The following is a 25,541-nucleotide window of genomic DNA, read 5'->3' as shown; positions in this document are numbered from 1 at the left end:
GCAGCAGAAAACGCTGTCTTGCACGCCTCCATATTGGACCAAAGAATGGAGATGTGATTGCTTACATGATGCTTGTATTCCTCGGGAAACAAGTTCATCCCGTTGAAGCCGTTGGAGGTTTCGCGGGTGCTCACACTCACACGCTCGACATCCTTTTCTAGCTGAAGGTGTGACTGGAGTTGACTTTTTCTATATGTGAGACTGAACTCCTTGACTCGTATACCCGTGCTTGGCTGAAGCTGATAAGAAAAGTTGTTAAACTCCGTAGGGGAAAAAATAAACATGAACTCATTGGCACTGAAACCCCATTGCAAGTAATGTAAATAATTGAAACAAAGATGGCAGTAAAGACAGATGCTTATCCAGCTAGTGCCAAAACCTATAGGTAAAAAAAATACATTAAAATACTAAAAATGCCCTTATGTATTAGTGTAGGCTTGGTAGGCTGGCATGGGCTCCAGCACCCCCTGATATCCCTCGTGAGAGTAAGCGGTACGGAAAATGAATGATTTGCATCCTGCAATTAAAATTTGAATAATACAAAAATAGTCATTATATACCAAACGAACATGTCATGAGATCATAGCTTTAAAAAAAAAATGAGAAAAAAAATGTTTAAAATATAATACGTAAGTCTAGGGTTACATCTAAAAGGAACATTTTTCTCTTACTCACAATACTTTCCAATACAAAAAAAAATAATTTAAGTCAAAATTTGAATTTTACCATGTGGTAAGGTAAGGTGGATTCAGTTTCCACTTACTGAGTGAATGACTGTGATTGGGAGTGTGAATAGAAAATCTGTCTCTCTCTATAGGTGCCTTTTGATTTACTGCAAGCAGACCTTTCACCCAAAAGTCAGTTGAGATAAGATAGAGCACACACAAAGCATTCAACTGAATAATAAAAATATATTTTAACATGTTGTATAATGAAAAAAGTTATGTTTGAGACATACACTAACAAAAAAAAAACATCTTGATCCATTTGTCACTATTAGACATGTCATTTTCTGAAAATGTTTAAAATAAAACATGAATTTGGAAGCAGGACACAATAGAGTACTATTGTAATCATCCAAATTAGATTGGGCCAGCAGCTCATTTGGTAGGAACAGATGGAGCACAATATTACCTTTTGGAAGACAAAAAGATATGCTTGGGTTATAAAGTGTGTGTGAGGTTGGTACAAATCAACAGGTGGCACTTCACTTGGTCAATTCGACAAGCGTTCCAATATGAAAACTCATCAAAGTACATGGAAAAACATCTTGTGTTGAACTTCATGTAAATCAATTTCCCCAATGGTACTTTACACAAAGTATGTGTTGTGATAAATAGTAAAAGAAAAAAAATGATTGTATGCCGAAACCAGTCAAGGGCAGCCAATGAATATGACCTTGGAATTCACATATATCAACGTAAACATAAAACACATCTTTGGCACTGACATTAAAAAAAACAACCTTTTTTTGCTGGATGACATTAAAAACAATAATTAAAGCAATTACAAGTAGGGGAGAGCAGGGTTGGTTGTCACACTTGAATGTGTCGACTACTAGAAGTCGATGTTGTACAATATCAGTATTGGAATGACCACAATTGGTCCCAGGAAAAAAAAATCTATATTGCTTTTACTTTAAAGTGACACATCACTTTGAAGGGGCACAACTTTTATTATTAAAAATATATGGGGTGGGAAGCATTGAGTGCAGTGTACACTGAATTTGTTTTCTAGCAACTCTCACTTTTGCACATAACATAAATTTGAATAAAAAATGTGGGGGGGAAAAAACTTACTCCATATGTTCATTCCCATCTAAGAACCTTAATCTTAGCAGAGGTTTAATGGAGTGATAAAAAGACAATAGTATACAAGTCAAAAACAAAGCTGAGAGTTATCTTTTTCTGATTGGTTAGCAGCCCATTAACGTGTGTCCGTCTTCCACGAGGTGCGGCGGATTTCAATTTTCCAGATGTTCGTTTTCTGATAAGATAAGGGAACGTCTTGCTTCCTCTTTTGGGCTATTCTTTCAACAAGGACATTTTGTGTTCCTTTATCTCCATCTGTTTTATGACTACTCACAAACCGACATTTTTTACTGGATATATTTTGGTGTTTTCTTTTTCAATTTTAATGATGGGTTTTAAATATTATTTCCCTTCAGTTTGCATCACTGAGCTTCAGACAGTGAATTGATCTTGCTCACTATCTTGATATTTATTTCTGGGTTCCATTTCATTTTATCCTGAAAACAACTGATTCCAATTAAATTGGGAACCAGACATTTTCAAAATGATTAAGTAGTTTCTCACACTATGCTGTGCAGATAAATATTCCCATTTAAAGTTAATTATAATCATTCAATCAGTTCTAAAAGTTCAACTTGATCATTTAGACCACATGTCATAGTTGCTGCAATGCGGAGTAAAAATTACAGTAGAAATTTAAACTCTCTCCGTCGACTTAATTAGGCATCAATTAAAATGATATAATCAGCCAATTCGTTAGCATGCCATTGAATCAGTGGTAATTGGTTGTGTTGGGTTTAAAGATTGGCAGTGATAATAAAGGTGATGGCCAGCTATTTAACAGTCATTTTGTGCCTCTTCTTCTTCAGCTGCAGTCCTAGAGAGGGGAGCCTGCTAATTAAAAGGAACAACAATCAATGAGAGACAGAAAGAGAAAAAATATATACTTTAGGAAGGTAAAGGAAGATAGTATGGTGGACGTAGCAGTTACCAATAAACATTTCTTGTTCTGTTAAGATTTAGACAGACAGATCAAGTGTTGTGGTTAACATGTGGTGTAACGTCTGACCACTTACGTTTGGTTCTTAATCACATTGTCTTCTGCTCACTCCATGACTGGTCAGCGTGTGATTTGGTGCATGAGTGAGGGGCTGATTTTGCTCTCGTGGTTTTGGCAACAAACCTTTTTTTTTCTTTTTTTAAACACAATAGATTGGGACAAAAAAATTGGGGTCAACATTGGAATGAGAGTTCAACTTGACTAGGGGAGAGAGCAGTTTATCTTTTCCAAGTTATTGGTAGAGAAAAACTCTAAAACGACTAAAAATGAAAATATCTGAACAAAGTGACGATTGAAAAAAAAACTTTAAATTTTGGATAAGCAATTGCTACAGAAAGATAGTGTCTCAATTCAATTAAAATTGGTGAGAATAAGGTCCTGTTAAGGAAAATCAAGAAAAGTAAAAACATTAGTTTCAATTGGTGAGAATAAGGTCCTGTTAAGGAAAAATCAAGAAAAGTAAAAACATTAGTTTCAATTTAATTTCATGTATTAACTGATTGGCTGCCATTGACATCAATAGACATCCAACCCATTTTTACTGAGAGGTCTGGCAACCCAAAGTCAAAATGGATTGGACATCTATCCCCCTCAATGACATTGAAGCAAACATAAATACATCAGAATTCATAATACACCACATCTCGATCAGGTAAAACAAAGTAAAGTATCTCATGTAGGAACAAAAAAAATAATAAACTTGGCAAATAAAAACAATTTGGCAATTCTCCACACAATAAATAATCATTTAAAAAGGTTTCATCCTATTCCTGAGTTTCCCAGAGCGTATTCAACTCCGGGCTTATCGGGTGTGGTGTTGCATATATTTGTTGAAGTAGCATGACATTTTCATGAATGTCCCAATCAGCATCACAACGCTAAGTCATGTAATGCTTCACAGAATGTTAAAACAAGAAATATTCGATTTGTTCAATCTTTCCCTTCATGGTGTTTGTCCATGAGCGGCCAGAAGAAACCTGTTCTGTAGACATTCGAGTCCAATAAATGCTCTTTAGTCCACCACGGGCATACACCTGAACCACTTGGACACTCGGCCTTGTCTTTTGTGGTGTCCACTCTGCACGTGCGAGTCCAAAAGCCCGTCCGGAACATCTCTGTAGTAGAAGATGGCATCTTCGACTCGAGTGATGTACAACCAGCTAATGGCCACACCACAAAACTACGGAGACAGATGAAAGGTTTGACACATTTCAACTGACTCTGTTTATTCCATTTCGCTTTAATACAGTCAATAACTGTAACACAATTTATCCAGCTCTATCATTTCTCAAATGTTTGGTCTTTGACATCCCAAGAAATGTGCCATGTTGTTTTTTAAGATCCCCAATGCCCTTTCACACTGTTCCTCAGATTCAAACCCAATTAAGTGAACCAATCAAATCAAGAGGACAATACCAATAGCGCAACCAACCGCAAGCTGATGCTACTCGTCAGCATTTGTTTTTGCAATTTCAAACAGTAATGAGTTGCTTCTAAATTGTCAAGACATTTAACTGATTAACACAAAATACATTTAACTAGACATGTTTGTGAGCAGAAGCCATTAAATTGTAATTGCACTTTCATCACTGTTCATTACTGAGAAATGTTAGAAATGTGCTAAAGCCCTCCAACAAACTTTGATTGCCTACCAGTATTTTTTTTATTGGCAAATGCAGGCTTGAGTGTGTATATGTGCATGTGTGTGAGGTCAGGCTGATTGATACTGCATGATCACGAAATGTATACACAGAAAATGAAATGAAAATATTGATACAGTGGCGGCCGGTGTGTACCTGAGGCAGCAAGATCCCCAGCAGCAGTCCTGCCATAATCTTGTAGTTGTCCACTAGCCAAATGAAGAAGGCGTCGGTGCAGCCTCTTATGTGGATCATGTCGATCAAGTTTAAGCGCTAATGAGGCGGGAAAACAACGGAACCAGGCGGGAAGGATGAAGAACATTGTGGCTATGTAGTCTATCGTCATTTTAGGATTGAAATAGTCTTCCAGTTGTTAAGGATCATTTCTGTGTCGATTCAGTGTGTTACTTCTCTGTTGCTAGGTGAAAACTAGAAGTTAGTAGTTTTCCATGTCCGTACTTTGAGATCACAGAAGCAGAAGTAAAAGTGCCATTGACTCAGCAAACAATTTTTTTTTTATACATACATAATTGGACAGCTACAAACAGACAGTTCAAACGAGCACTTCATTCTGGTGCAGTGCTGCCCTGACAACTCAAATCTAAATGCGCTTCCTGCATGAATGCACAACGATTTTATGACGTTTGCCTTTGGCTAGCACCTAAAATTGATGTACCCATGAATGTTTGAATTTGTGCACCTGGAAATACATGTGTTTTTTCTTTTTTTTATATATCTGTTGGGTGAATTTATCAACCTTACCTCCTGTTCCAACATTTTGTAGCCACACAGTGTGTTAATGACCTCCTTTTGCTAAAGAGGAAAAAAAGAAAGTAGAAAAGAATAAGTGTGTTTTCCTGGAAATAAAAAAAAAAAAAAAGAATGCTTGGCACAAATTTTCAAATAGACAGCCGCCAAATGACAACATTTGACCAAAGGGCAATGTCCTATTTGGAAGAGGATTGTTTCAAAAGCCCACATTGCCAGAAATGATGTTGTGTTGAACACACCAGGCTTAAAAAAATACAATTGAATAAAATAGAAAGAAAGAAAAACATTGCTATGCCCCACTTGAGCATCCCAACTCTTCTATCACATCAACTAAAAACTCTTACGGATTACTGACAATTCAAGGTAAGGGCCTAACAAAAGTGGAAAAATCATTTTGCACTCAAATTAGGCTTTTTATTTTTACCCTTTCCATAGTTATTCCATCCAAGACAATGCATTAGGAAAAGCCCTTTTTTCACAACCAGAATTGATGTTCAGGGCTGTGGCCAAGGCAGCTGAGAAAGGATTATTAAACCTTTTAAGTCACGTTTGAGAATCAATTGCATTCAAAATATGATTTGTTATCACCTTAAAGTGACTTGCTTTAGTATTTAATCGCATTTCCCCGAATACGGCATGAATAAAGTTATCCATTCCAATTTAGTAAGTCAGAAACCCTAACGAATTCGCAGAAACGTGCTTCTTCTCAAATAGATCAAATAAAGCATTGGTCTATTTATTATTATTAGCTGATACCGATGCCCCGTCTAAGGGCCTCTTCCCATACAAATATGGGGTATTGGCATAATATTAAATATTTTTCATTTCAAGCAGAAGCCCGAAATTGTGAAGTCATGCGATAAAACCACAGCGAAAACTCCTGCGCCAATAATTGCACCATCATTCAGAATAACCTCATATTACGTCAGTACATAATTACAGTGATAAAGCAAAATTATGAGCAAAGAGAAGAAAATCGTTGAGGGAAGGATTATGTTTGGGTAACCCACACTTGACATTGAAGAGAGGGCATGAAAACAAATATTGCCTTCTCATATCCACAGCCCATAACAAAGCCAAGTGTAACATCGAGTACACGTGAGCTAAATATTGGCATGAAATAACTTGGAAGGGTGATGAATTCCCAAACATGTTATCAATTCAGCCCTGCAAGTAGCAGCTGCACACGCGCCCTTTGAGTCCAAGTGTACGAATGTCAGCTTGCAGTAACAGATGGGAAACATTCTCATGTGGCGTCTGGCTTTCTATCCATTCATTCACATATATTGGTCATTTGTGCAAGTTCTCAGGGCAACCAAATTAGTTTTAATGGGAGAAAATAATAAAAGGATGGCGTGTAGGGGCTTCAAGGCGGGCGGGGAAACTTGGAACTCGGCTGCAGATGAGATTGTGAACCAGATTTGCTTGGCAAATGCTCAGAGACAAACTAAATTTGTTCACCTGAGAAGAATGGTAAATATATGTATATATATATTATTTGTTTTGATTTGAACGGCAGCATAATCACTATGATGATCCCGCAGAAAGATTTTTAACATAACGCCACACTATAATCATAGGAAAAATTGTTTTTCGCTCTCTCACATTTTCTGAACAGCTTTATCCTCAGTCATATCGGGTCATATCCCAGAGGACTCACACTCATACTCATACCTAGGGGCAATTTAGACTGGTCAATTAGCCTACCATGGACGTTTTTGGAATGTGGGAGGAAACCCGAGTACCCGGAGGAAACCCACACAGGCCCAGGGAGAACATGCAAACTCCACACCAGGTGGGCCGACCTGGATTTGAGCCCAGGACCCCACAAATGTGAGGCCGACGCGCCAACCACTCACGCCACCGTTTTTTTCTGCCCATTTTATTAATGTCATGTAGTAAAAGACACTTGTGAAATGGGTTCATTTTTTCTCCAGCCTGAACTTTGCTTGACTTGAACCAAATGGCTTCCTGATTGGCTTTGATTTTCGTTCACGAATACAACATGAACACTATAAACGGTCTGCAATTAGAGTTGCTGTGAAACATCCGCTAGATTTACTACAGCAATAAACGGGACTGCTTTTGCATGAATGTTAAAAGTATGAATTGATCTTCTTGGGACTAAAAATGGCAAATTGTAAGCATCCCGACAGCATTATTACTCTACAACAATATCCATCAACTCAGTGGGAGAGGGTGACAAAAGGCAACAATTATTTGCAAAGAGCAAGCTGATTTTGTTTTTCGATTTGGCAAGGAAAAATAACTCAACTATTTGGCTCTTTTGTGCTACCTGGCATATCATCGTCCATTCAAGTAAACCAGCGGAAGGGTTTTATGAAGCATCATTTCCAGAAAAGTAGTCATTTTCTACAATCTTGTTACTTACAAACAGTTTTAGTCGTTATCAATGACTCCCCTATCCATTGCTAATACTGTATTCTAAATTGAACAATTAGAGAATGCATCATTGGAAGTGGCGGGCGACATTTGTGTAGTTGAGGTCGTGTTGGGGGAATTTTCAACAATGTAGGATTCTTCTGACAAAATTAAAAGTTTTCCACTGAATGTTTTCATGGAAGCTTAGAAGTCAGTAACAGTTCTGGCCCATAATTATAATATCTTCCCAGTGTAACCTCCCCCAAACTCTATGCAAGAACCAGCATTCAATATTGTAAGGGCCTGAAACCTATGTTTGGTGGACTCGAGATGGTGATCGTAACTAATTTAAGCATAAAAAAGGAAGAATACGCTGTCAAGAAAAGAGCATACGAGGATCTAAAAATAAATCAACAAGGATGGAAAATATTACTAGCGTAAGTGTGTGTCATGTTGCCAATAAACTGTGATTTTGAAAATGACTCACCTTAGTTATGCAGCAGGTATAAGGCACTCCACAGGCTAATGGACCCCGCGCTGAGCAGTTATGGTACATGTTGACCGACCAATCGGTAAAATCTTCGCCACCACAACACGAGAACTTTGAAAGAAAAACAAAATAAGACACAGAAAGAGGGTTAAAAATTCAAATGAAGCAGGAACAAACTGAGATGACAAATGATGACCAGAATGATTTTCAGCTGAAGGGAGACATAATAAGCAAGCAAATTTGCATGCAATTAGGAGCTTTTCTGTGTCTGTCTCTTTGGTGAAAAATCAAGTTCTAAGTGGTTGTCAGCCTTTAAAAGACGTTGAAATCATTTCCTGTTGGGTGCAAACTTATCGGGAAATATTTCATCCAAAATTTATTGTACTTTATCATGTTTGAGGGCCAATAAACAATAAATCCATAATTTCGCTCACTTTTCCATTCATAACAAGGGAATACTTCATAATTGAATGATTAAATAAAACACTCAAGCTATTTTCTATCATCACTTTGTAACATTTAGCCTAGCACAATCAAGCCCTTTTCAAACCAACGAATAGAATCCAACCTGAAATGAACACTAATAGTCTCCTTTTCCATTCATTTCCTTTACTGTCCGTCTTCTGGGTGAAAGAACACAGAAATGACTTTACGTGCTGTATTGAAGAACACACATGGTGAAGCCATTGGCATTGGAAAGAACTCAACCAGCAAACACATGATTAGATCTGGAGAACAGCGTGCTCTCAAAATGGGAAAATTGACTGACCACCAATAACAAAGCCTAACGTTACTACACCTGGCAAGACTCTCCAGTCCGTCATAACGAGTGTTCGTCAGTGGAAAAAGGAAAGCACTTGTCGATATCTGTCAATCACGGCCAGAGCTCAAAATAGATGAGTCGTGCCACATTTAGACGCCGTGTGTTTATATATTTCTGACTGTTTTTACAACTCCCAGGAAGAGGTCAGACTGATCTGTTTTATTTGTTTTTAATTTGTACTTTTTCTGAATTTGTAACTTACAAGATTTTGTTTGTATTGTGTTATTGTCCTGAAATCAAATGTGTACCTTTTTCTGTTCACTTAAGAATTAAAGAATTTACACTTCATATATTGAAATCCTAAAAATACAATCCTCATTTCAAATGGTAAAATGGATTTTAATTATTACATTATTTGGAGACATATTTCAAATTGTTTAGCACATTTTTCAATTATAAAAGCGACATAAATTTCCCCCAAACTTCAGACAAACCAAAAATGTGTCTTATTCCCACTGACTTTCAACTCAGACCCACAGCATTTTAATTTAAATTCCATTGAGTTTCAACTCAGACCCACAGCATTTTAATTTAAATTCCATTGAATTTCAACTCCGATTAAAAAAAATCCCTTACCTTCACTCCTATTAAGTTACTATTCAAGTTTGTTCATTCCTTACACAACAGACCCAGAATAAAATTGACTTTCACTCCAATTGACTGATCATATAATTGTACCCTGTCCACTAAATCCACTTTCCCTTCTGTGTTTACTTTTAACTGTTACGTTCACCCCCCCCCCCCCCAAAAAAAAACCTTCTTACACTAATAAAAACCACAAATGAAAACAGAAATCCACTTCCACCACAGTATAATTGGGAGACCACTTCCACTTTCATTCCCTTCTGCTTATTTCTCAGACCCACAAATATACTCAACTAGTACTCAAGTTGATTTTTACTCAAGTTGACCGTCTCGTTTTGCATTCCCTCACAATTTCTACTGAAATGACATTGTTGTTTACATATCGCTTTCACAAGCACTGCCACCACAAGCAGGAATGGAACCACTAATGAATGATTGGGCCAAGTGTTTGTTTTCCAATGGTAGAAGACTCTTACTTATTCTTCCATCACAGTCGGATTACTCAAAATATCCTTTTCCCCGGTAGACAATCTTTGGACGTGCCCCTGCACAGAGAGTAAAATATTTTTTAGGCATACTGCCAAGCCACCCACCTGACCGAATGACTAATGACTGGCTGTACACGAGCAGCGAGAAACACTAACTGAGCCACTAATTGCCAACCCAACCGACAGTGTCGGTCAAGAAAATCCGTGCCACGCCATTACATCTGTCCAACACTGAAAAAAAAGCAATATTCAGGTACACCCTTTTTCAAGTCAACCCATCCCTATATTACAGAATTGCTAAAATAAATGAAAAGAATCCAACCAATTTGCAAAGGGAAACCCAGCTCATTTAATGGATTACCATTCAAAAGATCATAATAAAAGAATTGAGTACAATGGAACCACTAAACAACTGAGTCAATATTTCTTTTTCCTTTTCATATGAATGTCCTTGTTCCCACTAGAAATATGCCACTTGTGGACCACCTAGAATGAGTACGATTTAATGAGCTGGTAAAAGTCCACTTAGAGGCAGAGTACATTTTTTGGCAAAATAGACTTTGAAGAAAACACGTTAAACAGGCCAATCCGCTGTGGAAATATGTTTTGCAGAATACGGCACGTGTTATGTTACAACTACAGTATACTGTTTAAGTGCAATGGAATTAATGCATGAAAACATACATGAAATGATAAATGGATGATTTCCATTGACAATCTGGGTGTTTTCACATACATTGCAAACTAGGCTGATGAATCAAAACCTGCCTAGCGCATCCGCTAAAGTAGCAGGAAGGAACAGTGACTGATGGAGTCGTGTAAAAGACAACCAATGGCCACACGCTCGGACCACGCGTGTGATTTATTTCTTCAATTTGCAATCAAGTGGAGGGACATTTGTAAAAGAGCTTTCTCAATAACATACGCACTGCAGACCCAATATAAACAAGGGATGTCCTTATCGTATATTTTTGCTTGCGAGTCGAGTTGACTTCAATCAGTACTTTGATTGTTTGTAACCCAGTGTTGATGCATATAGAAAATTCAAAAGTCAAGGCTCATGTTTCCAATCATTTTGAAGTCACCTATTCTGGAATGATCTCCCTTTTAGTTAAAAGCAGAAGGGATTTACAGCTTTTGGCCTTTCATGGGTCACCGCACAGTGTCACTTGCATGATTTGCTTGGCAGACTTTACAACGGATGCCCTTTCGGATGGAACCCATACAATTTCATCTGAGTTTGCTTCAAACACAAATTAAATGTATTCCAACAAGACCTCTTTTGGTGTGTATGATAATTGTGCTTTTTATCCTGAAACACAGCCTTTTATTAGCAAATGCCATATTTCCATTGGGGGGAGAGGGAATTAAATTTGGAAAAAAAGGTCAACTTGACATTAGCATAGAGGGTTTGACAGAAACTAACACTGATCAATGAAAAAAATGATTAATTGATGAATGGGTGGGACAACAATATATACACTCAAGAAATTTTATTGTATTTTAATTTTTTTGTTATAATAAAATAGAGGAAAACAGGCTCAAAAGGCAAGGTTTTCAGACAACTATTTTTTATTTATTTTATATATTTATTTGATCTTATTTGTGTTATTATCAATTTACTACCTTTGCTTCGATGTCGTACCCATGCGAGGCAAATTTGCCATGCCTGTGCAAGTTTTTTTTCCCTCCCTTATCAAACCATATTGATCATGGTACTAACATGAAATAATAGAACTGTCATTTATGGCCAATGTAACAGTTCTTCCTCACACAGATTACATTTGAATATGAAATAAGTCTTGATTTGTAATTGCATTTTTAAAGAGGGGGGAAAAATGCATTTGAGGTTGTTTAATGGCAATAGGTTCCAAAGGCTTGATTGTTAGTTTGTAGCCTTTTGTCTAAAAATGCATTACTCTCTGATAGTGTTTCTCAATTATTTTCTGTTAATGCCCCACTAGGAAGGAGTCCTCTGGAGACACAAGATGGAAATAGAAACATGTCAGGTAAGAAACCAACCTAAAAATCATTGTATGTGAAATACTACCAAAAACTAGACTAATAGTTAAAAAAAAATACTTAATACAACTATATATATTTTGCCCAGATTCAAGTGCATTATCATTAAAAAAAACACGCTACTTTTTCCATGTAGTAACAAACTGTAAAACTGTTTCCCCATATCAAAATCAAATGCTATTGGAACCACTGGGGCTTTAAGGATATCATTTTTTTTATTTCATTCATTTATTATTATTATTTTTTTAAATCGAATCAGAACCCCTTGTCCTTAGATCCAAATTAAATCCCAATAAGGTCTTCAAGCTGTTAAAAAAAAAGCTCATTACCTTTATCTGGACAAAGTCCATGATGTTTTTGAAGTCCAGGTCATCATAGTAGTTAACTATGCCTTTTCGTATGTTCTTGTTCAGCAAATCTACTGTCTGGACATTTGGGAGGAGGAGGGGGGGGGGGGGGGGATTAAGCAGATTGGACGTAAAGAAAAGGTAGAAGTGTGGGCAGCATGTTTCAATCATGGTGTCAAATTGAGCCAAGACTGACAGCTTTGACTGTGCTATTGCTTGATTTCTCAAGGTGACTGATCTGATCAAGTGGAAATCAAAACGTGACAGTCTCACAGCCCACATCTGTCAGATGCAATCTGGCAGAGCAGGATCACGATACATTAATGTGCTTAAATATCCATGTGGCCTTTTTTCACTCTCCCTTTCTTTCAGTGCCACTGACTGAGATAGGCGTCCAATCATTTTATGTTTAACTTGTGAATGTAAGGCAAGCTATAGACCAGTCACAGTAGTTTTCATTTAGCACAAAATCAAAAACAAACACAGTAATAATAATGAAATGGAGATAAATGTTCTCATTTTACCTGGTTGCGGAACACAAGTGCCAAAATTCCACCCAACAGTTCCAGGATAAGACACACCACCAGTGTATACATGAACTATGGAAAGGGGAGGGCAGCTATCGTCAAGATAGAGTAAAAAAAAAAAAAGAAAATTGAATCTGAAACAATTGTGTAAAGCGAGAAATACGTGTTTTTATGGACGTACCAGAACACACTGGTGGGATCCAATTGGAAAAATGTAAATGAAAACATGTATTTTGGTCTGAAATGTACATTCAGCAACCCGTGTTTAGGCTTTTAGTGTGCACTACTCACCACTTTGAGGAGATTGATATTATCTCTGAGTGATGCCAAGACACCAATGAAGGAAACGATGAACATGGCGATTCCCAGGATAATGAGAATCAGAGCAGGGGCCAGGAACACCCCTTCCAGTGTCTTGTAGCGCTGTCTTTCCACCTCGGCATAAATGCCTATTGCCAGGATGAAGCCACCAATCAGCTGGGGGAGGAAAAAAAACAAAACACATATATACACTTGGTCTTTTTATTTTTATTTTTTATTTTCTATTCAATATTTTCACGGTTTTCCCTGTGAATTTGCATCTTCTTTAAACTAGGGACACTTGCTTCTTTCCTACATTCTGGGCTCTGGTTCCGTGAGTAGAAGCGAGCAGCCGGGAATTGCAACCCCCCGCCGACAAGCGAGGCGGACGAAGAGATGCTGGCAGGAACGTGCGGGCAAGAGTCGACCATAGTCATTCTCACAAAAGATGGACTTGATATCGACCCAGCAGCACGTGCTGTCTTGGCCGAAGCACATGAGGAAGAATGACAATCTAAATGCACCTCATTTCAATGTAGTATGAAACATGATGTAATAATAAACGTCTATATTTCTAAATCTTTGGAATAGTTTGACAAAACCCTTGACTAACATGCCAAGACCTATTTTAAAAATTCATGTCCTTTCTTTAAGGATCATCTTAAAAAAAAATACTAGCCCACATTTGTACACACCAATTAAACATGGAATTCTGTCCGAGTTTTAAAAAATAAACTACCAAATCTCACACAGATCCATAATTTTCTCCTAAAAATGATGCAAAATCATGTCGTTTTGAATCAACTGCCCATTGCACTTTGTCAGCGAATGGGTAGACAAATACCTAAGGCGATTCAAAGAAATAGGACACAATATCAAAAAAGGGAGGTTGAAAAAAAAAAATCCCGAGTCGCATTAAAATGCAAACCTCTGGGCCAGTGTCTTCAGCAGTGAAAACATCATTGGAAGCTTTGATTTGCTCTGCAATTCCTGAAGGAAGTGACAACCTGACCTAAAGTGCTCATTACTGTGTGCTGCAACCGCTGAGATAAACCACACTCCACAGAGACCAAGTGTAGCAGGAACATGAAGACGCAAGGTAAACAGGAGCCATTAATCTCTTTGGCCGCCTTCATCTGGGAAGCATTCATTCGCTATAATAAACACATTACTTCAGCGCAGACACCTCCTTCAGCTGTCTCTCTTTCTTATTCATTGTGTGTTCAATCACATATTTCATTCAACAGGATTTCACATAAACACAGCAGATTAAGTGTCTATAAGGCGTCAGTTTAAGCTGAAATAGCCTGTTACATTGCCCTTGGAAGAATACAGCTGTGGGGTTCATTTGCGAGGCTTTATAATAAATACAATAAAATAAAGAGATGGCTGGCATCCAATTCAGGTTGTATAACACCTACTGCCCATATTTAACTGGGATAGGCTCCTGTACCCTCACGCATTGGAAAATAATCAATGTACCTGAGCAATGTCAATTAAGACATTCTATTTCATTCTATTTAGGCTGCTATTGGCACAGACAAAAGTTATGATGCATTTTTTTGTTTTGCTTAAATGATTAATAGATCATTATTTTCAAGTTATTTACATTTATGGTCATTCAAACGAAAATATGCAATAGTTTTAACACTTTTTTTAAACTGCATCTTCCATTATGCTTATTGGTGAAACTCCAATGATTTTACTAACTACCGGTTTATTATACAAAAATTATACATAGGATTGTATAAGTGTAAACATCTGAAATAGGTGAGAGGGGTTGCCATTTGGACTCGGTTTTTTTTCCTCAAATGGGCGGGATTTACAGTGTGATTGGACCGAAGATCGTCTATCCAATCTGGCAACGCGCAGCAAAGCCTCCAGGCAAAATGGAAAAGACAGGTTATTGAATTGAATGGTTTTATTGTCTAAACTCGTAGGAGTAAAGTAGCGTGTGGATTTAGAAAAAATAAAGATAAAGTTTGCAAGATCCGTCTCGCTTTCATTGTGTTTACACTTCAATGAACTGAGGTCGATATCAGTCAGTGCAAAGGTGTAATAGAGGGTGTGGCCATCTTGTTATAGGGAAAAAAGCCGGAAGTTATTAATTTGCTTACTACGTTATGTTAGGGGTGAAAAAATAATAATAAAACAAAAAAATGCCTGTCTTTTCCCAACTTGTTCTAAAAACAGCTTCAAGCTACCTCACAATTTACAAAGTTTTTAAGAGGAAGTTGGGAAGTTTTAGTGCACAACCACCCCGAGCACACGTACAATAGACATGAGGGAAAAACACGTACTTACCCACCAAACGATGGCGTAGGAGAAGAGGATGAATTTAAGAAAGATGTATGAGAAGCTATGACAGTAGCGCGTCTCATCTCTGTTTGCCATCGTGGTATTTCAGTGACGACTGCTTGTCTGACTTTTATTGAGGACTCACTTCCGCTTTCTATCTGCTCACCTGAGAGGCGTTCACGGACCCGCCACAAGAAGGAAAATAGAAGAAAATAACAACACTATTTTCAATCTCTTGAACAAAGCAAGGCAAACTAATTCATTGTTTGTAATAAACTATTTGAGTCCTATCATGCAGGAATGATTACTTTTTTTTTGACAATGCCAGACGTCCAATCAAATTTGACTGAGAGGGGTGAATGAAAGAAGAACATTTACAGCCACCCCTCCCAGTTGAAAGGGATTGGACATTTATGGCCCACAATATCATGTAATGATTAAATTTAAGACTGTGAAAAAGAAGCCCTTTTTATTGTTACTTCATTTTCCAAAAAATCAACAGAATGATTGGCAATTGAAAAAAATACATATAATATTTATTTTGTTTCCCTATCATATTATTACATTAGTCTGTAAAATTCAATGTGAAATGCACTAAGGCAGTCTCTATGTATTGTAATCTACTTAGAATGAGCTTTGTACGTCCTCAACTTGTTCTTTAAAGGGTTACTGTGAGGTCCTTGACACTAATCAGCGATCAATATTCTGTATCTGGCCGAGATCCGTGACAAACATGAGACAAAAGGTCAAAAGATGCAGAAATTTTGTTGTCCGGTCAACGGAGGAACAGAAACGTGCTTGCTTGCTTGAATTTGCTCCTTTCTTTCACATCCTCTCTGAATGTAATGATGCAAATGCTCACTTTGATTCCAAACTTTCCGTTCCCAAGATCTTATCAAACAATGTTTGTCAGCATTCCGTGCGCACAAAAACACACCACTGGGAAGAAGAGAATGAATGTTTAAGCTGAAGTCAGCAACTTCAATACATTCTTTTTGTGCAAACACATCCAACAAAAGACAGTAGTGACAACAAGCCGCGAAAAAAAAGAATAATGGTTGAAATCACAGACATCATCAAACTGTCAAAGTTACACACACAAAATGTAATCAATGAGTTTTACATAAAACACAATAGGAGTAACTTTTACAAAGGTTATTGTTTTTTTTTCTTTCTTCATTCCATTCCTTCAAAGCCCAAAAGAAAGATGAATACTCAAGGCTTTTCAAACATTTATAGGATTTGTCTCCAGGCAAGTTCAAATGGAAAACCATTTTTTACCCAAACAATTGGGAACCAGACAAGAATCCACAAAACCGTAAACAAACTGCTGGGCTCTTTTCATTATCTTGCCACATTCCAGATGCAATTTGTCTGATAAATTAAAGGGGCGAAAAGTCTAAGAAAAAAAAAAAGCCACCCACAACAATCTCTAGTTATACCAGGCAGGCATTAACAGTCAATGCAGAGCAGTGCTGTGCAATAATCAAGATTTATATTCAAGAAATTAGTTTTTTTTATGCCATTATATTGGCTCATATAGTAATTTATCATTAACATACAAAGAGAAAAATAACATATCGCTGTTTACAGGGTAAGAGCCATGCACGCATATTCTGTTCTTGGCCTGATAATTAAAAAATGAAGAAATATTACTTTTTAAATATGTTTTTACTTTTCAAATTCATTTTATCTAAAATTATTGATTCTTTTCTTATCTAATAGCAAAAAGTGTGCAGCCAACACAATTGCAACAATCAGATTTCAAATGACAGCCGCAATTGGTGCCGTGAGATCGGCTCCAGCACCCCCCACGATCCTTGTGAGGATACAGCGGGCCGGAATATAAGTGAATAAATACTATTAATATGATACTATAACCTAATATTTGCTCTTTTTGTTTACCAATGCCAATTCTAAGTGCTGAAAATTCCTGTCTCTCTCAGACGAATCAATATTTCTGGCTAACACGCCAATATTCTGGTCTGAAAACATTCTTTCTTTCACCCATCTCATTCGATGTCTAGCCAATGAGTGACCTGAACATGTTCCAAAATGAACAGCAAGTGAATTTAGAAGCACACCATATAGTAAGTAACAATCTTCCTGGAATATAAAACACTATTTATCCCTCTCATATGATGACCAGGTGTACCAGCACTATAATTATTCTAATCAAACCTCTGTCCTCTGAGTACAATAAACCGGTAAAATAAAAATATTCACAGCCATATACAGTACCGTTTACATGATGGCCCTTATAGCAGATGATAATTCTATCCTGATTAGTAGTATTACTCCATTTTCTATATTTTCACCCATCTGCATTGTTGTAATATTTGTAAACAGAGCATTTTTTTCGAGGAGGTAGCAGCTCACTTTAATACAAAAAAAATATTATGGGTCACCTTCTGGTTAATTTAAAAAAAAAATCAATATCTCATAAATCTCACCTATTAGTCTACGATGTATACCAAATAGAATATATATTTTTGGAGAACAACGTATCATAGAATTTTCCAAACACACGATGTGCAACATAACACTTTTTTTTTTTTACATTTAAAAGTATGAATCATTTATGTCTCCAATTTGGAATCAGGAAAACTCACCACCTGTGAACATCTCAGCTGTAGGAGCCCTCACACTTAAAAAAATAAGAAAAAAACCACGAGCACGTACGGTAGACTAATGCCTTCAAGTGTGTGTGTCTGTGTGTGTTTGTGTGTGTGTGTGTGTGTGTGTGTGTGTGTGTGTGTGTGTGTGTGTGTGTGTGTGTGTGTGTGTGTGTGTGTGTGTGTGTGTGTGTGTGTGTGTGTGTGTGTGTGTGTGTGAGACACTGAGGTGGATGCCAGATCTGCCAGTCTCACATTCCAGGAGCAAGTCCAAAAGAGAGAGTGAGCGAGAAGGGTGAGTGAGAGTGAGTGTGAGAGTGAGTGGGGGTGTCTGGATGAATAGGGAGCTTCTGCTTATCCATCGCACCAAGGAGCACTTAATTCTGGCCAGTAATCTGGAAGCAACTGGACGCACAAATGACTGAATGACTGACTGATTGACCCTTTGCTGGCCATAGATGTGAAGGTAAGAAAAGCATTCCACTCATTTTTTTCATGTGTTAATTGTTTCCAAATAATTGATGTGGACCTTGTAAAGGGTTTCTGATCACTGGGGAGAATATGGTTGATTGAATGTGTGTAAGTGTTTTTTTTTTTTTCAATTCAAATATTTCAAAATGATGGTAGGGGAATATTGGTTTAGGAATGTTTATTGCACTTGCACACATTGCGGATTTGCTTAAGTATTCACTCATTATGAAGTAAAATATGTGATGCAGCTTTTGTCTTGGAGGGAATTAGACGAGAACCTAATAAGAATGACCAGTCATCTTCAGACGACCACATAAAAGCAAAAAGAAATTAAAATGTGGTTGAAAAGATAAGAAATGGAAGCCCTAATCATATAAATGATATTCTATTCATGCACTCATTTTCTCTCAAATGAACTCATTTACTGCCCACGTATCACATCATATCCATTAAGTGATCATTTTTTATTGCCACTAATGGCAAAAGACGTCCAATCCAATTTGACTGGGCAATTGTCTGATTTCTGCCAGGCACCCAGTTATAAATGATTGGACGTCTATCGCAGGTCATGGGTTCAAGTATTTTCTGCACTATAAGGTGCACCTTCCAATGATTGGTCCATCTTAAAATTTGTTTTTTATAGTATAAGAAGGACGGGATCAGAAGTACTTTTAGTAGTGGTGGTAGGAGTAATAGTAGTACGGGATTGTGTTATACATCCACTAGATGAAGCTGTATTAGTAGTGGCTAGAAGCTGTTTTATGCATCAAATAGATGGTGCTGTGTGAAATATTAATATTAAATCTTATATAAGGCGCATCGGATTAAAAATCGCATTGCGGGCTTTTGGGGAAAGTCTTTAATTGTGCCTGATAGTGCAGAAACTACGGTACACAAAAAATGACATTCAATTAGATTATTATGACAATTGCTACTCATTAAAATTTCAAATTTAGCATTGGCCTGTATTGTAGAAGTGGCTTGACATGGCGGAATGATTCCAAGAATTGTAAGGCGTTTATTACACAGTAGAAATTAAAGAGAGCAAAGAAAATGCTTGTTGAGTGGGCCGTTAATTAAGCACCAAGGACAGCGCTGTGTGATTTTTTTTTTTTGTGTGACAAACACTAGTCAAATGCTCCATTGACTTTCCCCATTTTCTTAAGAAAATGCTTCTTTATGTATGGTAGCCTTTGTGAGAATAAGCAAATGCTTAACTAATTTTAAAGTACCATTAAAATGATATTACAGTTTGTACGAATAGTTGTTATAGCAAGTTAAGAAGCCAGAATTTTTTTGGCCGAATAAAATTAAGTCTGCATCCATGCATAACAAGCAATGAAGGCTTCTTCTTGTAGGATTAACATTAGTAGCTAAAATACAAACAATTAACCCATCTAAAAGTCTGAGATTACACTACAAGTTTCCGGTCCATTGTACTCTACAGGGTACAGTTTTTACCCCCCTGAGCTTCCCATGTGGACAACAATGTTAGCGAGAAATAACGGTAGCTAGAGTTCAATTAAGAGTCCAACACTAATGTACTATACAGTTTTTCACCATGGACACGGATTGACGTTCTGACGCATTTCTATTTGTGCCAGTTAGTTTCCCACTGTGTCAACAGGTGAGGGACGTGAACATGACCACGGAGAATCTGATTGAACACATTGAGCTCCATCTGAAAGGCACTTCATTTCCACAGCTTGTCACGATTGACTCGCTGGAGGATGCAAATGAGACCACGGGGAATCAATTCCAACAGCCTGATTGGCAGGTAAAGAGCAATTCCCAGCTGGGTTTGAGCTCTGAACAAGATCTATGGCCGACGACCTAAGAATCTTCTTTCTTCTGACCTCAGGTGGCTCTGTGGGCTTTGGCGTACTCGCTCATCATCTTGGTGTCAATCACCGGGAACGTGACGGTCATCTGGATCATTGCGGCGCACCGTCGCATGAGGACCGTCACCAACTACTTCATCGTCAACCTGGCTTTCTCTGACGTTTCCATGGCGACCTTCAACACCCTCTTTAACTTTGTCTACGCGCTACACAACGACTGGTACTTTGGCTTGGGCTACTGTCGATTCCAGAATTTCTTCCCTATCACCGCCATGTTCTCGTCCATTTACTCCATGGCTGCCATTGCTGTGGACAGGTAAGGGCAGTATGGAGGGGTAACATCCCATTTTGATCCGTTGTAATGTTTGTGGAAAGCAATTACGCAATATGACGATATAGTTTGTCTCCAAAATCTGTTTATCTTCACAGTTTGTACTGACTGCAATGACATTACAATAGTAGCTTTATTTATTTCAATCTTTTTGTAAGTGTTTAACATTCATTTATCCCTCAACACCAGGCAAATCAAAGTATACACCGCAAAGGATACATTATTCATCCACAGTAACTGACATTAAATTATGAGGTGAGGAACACATAGCGACTACTAACAATGCACTTTTGGGATGGACTATTTTGCTGAGCAGAAGTGATGCTTTAAAAGTAAAGAATTGCATTTATTTTCACTATAGGTAGTATATGTTCTGAGACATTTGTCCCTTGTGGTGTTGCCTTGAATTACTCGAATGGTAAATATGTGCCTCGGGTTAATAAAGGTTTTACGAGGTCAATGTCGAGAAGAAAAAGAAAAAAGCAGAAAAATAGGCTGACAAACAAACAAACTGAACAAACGCTGTACTTTTTTTGAGCCAGACCATGATAAATGATTCTAAAGGAAAAATCGCATACAGGTCATAACCTTCCATAAATTGCTGGGCTCAAATCGAGAGGACAAAAGTAGCGGTTTATCGTCCGAAAACATTGAATCGACGACTACTGCACTTTGTCAAAATGCAATAAAGCATTGTTTGATTGATGATTAGTCATTAGCTAAATATACACCCTCAAATAACATGTTGTATAATTATCACCTTGCATAGCAACACTTCTGCCCCCACGGTCGGTATTGATTCTGCTATGGCTCGGAAAGTTGAATCATCCCGTTATAAAAGTGCTAAATATTCACCGTGCTGCTAAATGATTCAGCTCAATGATTCATGATTGTCTTTGTTACAAATATTAAGAGCAATGTTGCTATAGAGCAAGTTCTCCAAACCAGATCTGGCCATTTATTATCCACTCGAGTAAAATACACAAAGCGTCGATAGAATAACGACAGCATACATTAGGTAGATTGTTCTCTCTCTCCGTCCTATTATAACACGGGAACATCATATCCCAGGCTGTCATAAAAGCAGCGTCTTTGACAGAAATGATCCGAGCCACGTTTTTTTTTTTTTTTTTTTAACTAATGCGGCCATTACGCCGTCCGTCACGCTGACTTCATTCACAAGTCAATGTGCTAATTCCTTTAAAAAGTAAGAAATCATTAGAATTGCAATGAATGCCAGTGGGAAATAGAATGAGCCTCTTTCAATAACTGCTAGATGAGATGAGCACTTTGAAAAGATATTCAAGAAAACAGTAACCAAGCGTGCCACAGGTTGGCCTTCTGCCGTCAAAGAAGAAGCTAACAGTAAGAGTGTGAACGCTTACGTAGGCTGAAGCTGTCCTCCAATCCCAATCATGTGGGCCATTGATTCTGAACAAAGGCTTGTCAAGATTGTGGCTTTCTCAGGTTCTCATAAAATCTTTGAATTAATCCAATTCAAAGGATTATAGTCCTCCACCATTTATAAGCTCTGCATCGAACCCAATCTTATCATGATGAAAATCCTTCTTCAGCGGGGCAATACAAAACGGGTGCAGGATATTGTGGGGCTGCCCATGGACAAAGAGTGAATGTCCTCTTAGAAACAACACCTCCTAGGAGCTTGAATCAAAAAGACGAGAGGACTTTAATGAAAAATAACCAGACAAATGATCAAAACTGGGACAAAGTTAACAAAATAAAAACTAAACAGGCACACCAACGACGAGCCAAACATTACTCACGGATACCGGAATACAATACTCCCACAAAGACATACCTACCCACGGGTTTTAGATACACAGACAAGGGTTGATGACAAATCCCAAACACCTGGGTCACACAAAGAAATGGAGCCACAGGGGACACAACAGACATGAGGTATAAAAAGATCAGGCAGACAGAATGCACAAGGAAAACATCCCCATCCCCAAACCCCAATAACGCGCAACCTGTGAAGATAAGCGGTTTGGGAAACGAATGAAAAGATTAGATATGATTTCCAGGGCTCTCACATGTCTCCGGAGAATCGATTAACCTTTTTCTACTACTTTAGATACATGGCCATCATCCACCCTTTGAAGCCTCGCCTCTCCTCCACCTCCACCAAGGTTGTAATCGCAGTCATTTGGAGCGTTGCCATTTTGCTAGCCTTCCCCCAGTGCTACTACAGCCAGACCAGATTTTACTACCCTAGGACTGTTTGCATGGTGGACTGGCCAGATGACTACGGAGGAACCCATCAACTCAGGTGGGATGTTATGAGTTAACCAGAGGTGGATTGTGTAGCCAAATATTGGGCTCATGACTTCAAAAAGACATTACACAAGTAAAGGGAACAGAAGTAATTCAAAAAGGTACCTAGGTGAAAAGAATACACAAGTATCGGGTGCGGCGGCGAGCGTGGAACGTAGTTGGACTTAAATGTGAAAGGCAGTCAAGGACGTTGAGTGTGCTAACAAAACTTTGATAACTGAGGCAGGTGGGGAATCAAGCAAATAACAAAGACTTGGAAATTAATAACAAAATCAAACCTGACATGGAAGACTTGGGGAAATGAGGGACTTGAAACAAGGCAACTTGGCATGAAAAAAACAAAGTAGACAATCCGACAAAGATTGACAAAACACACAGGGTTTAAATAGACAAGCAATGGTTGATTACAAAGTACACACCTGGTCACATGAGAGGGAAACCATGAGGGACACAATAGCATACAAACCAACCAAAACCCCAATAAAGAGCAAAATGAAGCAAGTGTAACCCAAAGTAGTGGAGAACATTTTCCTCAAAATATTAGTCAAGCAAGTAATGTGTTAATAATACCCACCTCTAGGAGAAAAAAATCAGTTTTATAAAGAAAATTCATGCCATTGTTTTGTTAGTGACCAATTTCTCAAGTACTTCTGCTAACAAATCAACCTCCTACCTTGCAGCTACCAGTTTGCAGTGATATTGCTAATCTACTTGCTCCCCTTGCTGGTGATGCTGGTAACCTACAGTTTGGTGGGGCAGACACTGTGGGGGGGCCACATCCCAGGAGAGGCTTCGGACCACTACCATAGCCAGATCACTGCAAAAAGAAAGGTCACTCTTTCCCCCCCTCACCTTATTATGCTGGAATTGCATTCGAAATAAAATAGGTGCGGTGGGGTTGACTTACGCAGCCTTTTGTCGCTTAGGTCGTAAAGATGATGGTGGTTGTGGTGGTGACCTTTGCCCTCTGCTGGTTGCCTTACCATATCTACTTCATCCTGGGATCAATCAACAGAGACATTTACAAGCAAAGTTACATACAACAGGTCAGCAAAGTCCATCATGTCTCCAAATCGGTACACCATGTTTTCAATGACGTGTGCATGTAGTATAGGCATGTTTAGTTTTTAAATGGATTGGGATAGTTGCCAAAAAGTCTCCTCTTGGTGAGTTGGAATAAAAACTTGCACTCACTTCGGCCCTTTGTGGAATAGTTTGCCCAATCCTGATTGACATTGTCACATTTTGACAGGTTTATCTGGCCATATTTTGGTTCGCAATGAGTTCCACTATGTACAACCCGATCATTTACTGCTGTCTAAACCAAAGGTAAGTCATTCCGATTTGGGGGCGCCTCTTGGCTAGTGGAGTCCTCATTTTTGAAAAGTTCCTCTTGTGTCGCAGGTTCCGTGCAGGTTTCCGTCATGCCTTTTCTTGGTGTCCCTTCATCAAGGTGTCAGAGGAGGACAAGCTGGAGCTTCAGCAGACACACACCTTCCGAGTGACCATGACACGAAGCCTTGGCAAAAATAGCGAGCATGCAAATAGCATCATTGCTACAAACAAAAGTTGTGGACATTCATAGTGCAAACAAAAGGCCTTTGTGCTTTCACCTTTTCTCATTGGCTGCCGTTCACTGGGATAGACGTCCAATCCATTTGAGCTGGGAGGGTGGCAGTGACTGATAAATGAACAAAGATAAACTGTTTGTTGTGAGGAGTCGATTTCACACCGACGAAGCAAAATGAATCATTTCTCTCAGCCCTGCTGCGCAAACTATCAATTGGAAAGGGGAAAAAAAGTCAATGTGGGTGATCATTGTGGGTGGCTTTTGTGGCAGGCTTTCAAAATAGGAACAGACAAGGACAAAGCACAAAAGACATACTGTCACTGCCAATTTCGTGGCTTTCTAGTACATTTTCACTTTGATTATTATCATTGCTATGATTAAAACAATTACTGTTCTACCACACTCTGTTTTGGCCGATACAGAAACATAATCCGTTGATGCTTGAATCTAGTTTAACAAATATAAATAAATAAATATAAAAATATGATATAATCCTAACAAGATTTAAAATCTAGAAAGAAATAGAAAAATTCAAACATTTTTAAATGAAACATTTGGAAAAAATCAAGCCCTTTTTGGAGGAAAAAAAACAATATATAATGAGTCAATTCCATCAAGAAGATAAATACAATTGGGTACATTCAATACAGGGGAGAACATAAATCATAATTATCATTGTAAATGTATGCATAGTTATTAATATCAAATGTGAAAAGTACCCTTTCATTTCCATACAATACTTTCCTTTCACTCACCGCACTTTTCTTCTTCTTCACGCTATGCTTTGAAAACAAAACAAGTGTATTAATGTGACACTAGTGCAATTTTGTCAAATATTACGTATAAAGAAATCGTGGTCAAACGTGTTTGCATCCTTAATGTATCTAATAAATGTCAGAATATTTTACAAGAAAAAGCATTGAATGTTTTTGTT

The 25,541-nt window shown here is 38.0% G+C and overlaps 2 protein-coding genes and 1 long non-coding RNA gene across 5 annotated transcripts; 1 reads left to right on the top strand and 2 right to left on the bottom strand.

Annotated features, from left to right (window-relative positions):
* Positions 1–3,270: 3,270 nt before the first annotated feature.
* tspan15 (tetraspanin 15) lies at positions 3,271–15,658 on the bottom strand. Of its 2 annotated transcripts, XM_077712405.1 has the most exons (8): positions 15,491–15,658; positions 13,178–13,363; positions 12,884–12,958; positions 12,342–12,437; positions 8,092–8,205; positions 5,214–5,264; positions 4,608–4,724; positions 3,271–3,991 (listed from the first exon to the last, which is right to left on the bottom strand). In XM_077712405.1, the coding sequence occupies exons 1-8, from the start codon at positions 15,578–15,580 to the stop codon at positions 3,824–3,826; spliced, it is 897 nt and encodes a 298-aa protein (XP_077568531.1). In that variant the 5' UTR covers positions 15,581–15,658; the 3' UTR covers positions 3,271–3,823. The 2 variants fall into 2 exon arrangements, with proteins under 2 accessions (XP_077568531.1, XP_077568532.1); XM_077712406.1 differs by lacking the exons at positions 12,342–12,437; positions 12,884–12,958.
* Positions 15,659–18,326: 2,668 nt separating this feature from the next.
* Positions 18,327–25,517, top strand: tacr2 (tachykinin receptor 2). 2 transcript variants are annotated; one of them, XM_077712404.1, is made up of 8 exons: positions 18,327–18,565; positions 20,175–20,347; positions 20,432–20,727; positions 22,838–23,032; positions 23,718–23,868; positions 23,964–24,083; positions 24,290–24,366; positions 24,442–25,517. In XM_077712404.1, the coding sequence occupies exons 2-8, from the start codon at positions 20,213–20,215 to the stop codon at positions 24,620–24,622; spliced, it is 1,155 nt and encodes a 384-aa protein (XP_077568530.1). In that variant the 5' UTR covers positions 18,327–18,565; positions 20,175–20,212; the 3' UTR covers positions 24,623–25,517. The 2 variants fall into 2 exon arrangements, with proteins under 2 accessions (XP_077568530.1, XP_077568529.1); XM_077712403.1 differs by having other exon boundaries at positions 18,329–18,565; positions 20,198–20,347.
* On the bottom strand, positions 21,486–24,587 carry LOC144193837 (uncharacterized). The gene is made up of 4 exons (XR_013325781.1): positions 24,232–24,587; positions 23,945–24,035; positions 23,711–23,854; positions 21,486–22,404 (listed from the first exon to the last, which is right to left on the bottom strand). It is a non-coding gene; the product is annotated as an uncharacterized LOC144193837 (long non-coding RNA).
* Positions 25,518–25,541: the final 24 nt, after the last annotated feature.

Source organism: Stigmatopora nigra, chromosome 3, assembly GCF_051989575.1.
Source record: "Stigmatopora nigra isolate UIUO_SnigA chromosome 3, RoL_Snig_1.1, whole genome shotgun sequence".
NCBI lineage: Eukaryota > Metazoa > Chordata > Actinopteri > Syngnathiformes > Syngnathidae > Stigmatopora > Stigmatopora nigra.
Note: the sequence above shows the minus strand (reverse complement) of the source record. Positions and strands in the feature narration are given on the sequence as shown.

Bases quoted from the DNA above. Each gene is read 5' to 3' on its own strand.
- tspan15 (XM_077712405.1), bottom strand. From the start codon at position 15,580: ATGGCAAACAGAGATGAGACGCGCTACTGTCATAGCTTCTCATACATC. The intron at 12,959-13,177 runs GTGAGTAGTGCA...CCCTTTCCATAG, and splicing joins ATATCAATCTCCTCAAAGTG to TTCATGTATACACTGGTGGT. The intron at 3,992-4,607 runs GTACACACCGGC...CTGTCTCCGTAG, and splicing joins TGGGGATCTTGCTGCCTCAG to TTTTGTGGTGTGGCCATTAG.
- tacr2 (XM_077712404.1), top strand. From the start codon at position 20,213: ATGACCACGGAGAATCTGATTGAACACATTGAGCTCCATCTGAAAGGC. The intron at 20,348-20,431 runs GTAAAGAGCAAT...TTCTGACCTCAG, and splicing joins TCCAACAGCCTGATTGGCAG to GTGGCTCTGTGGGCTTTGGC. The intron at 23,869-23,963 runs GTCACTCTTTCC...TTTGTCGCTTAG, and splicing joins AGATCACTGCAAAAAGAAAG to GTCGTAAAGATGATGGTGGT.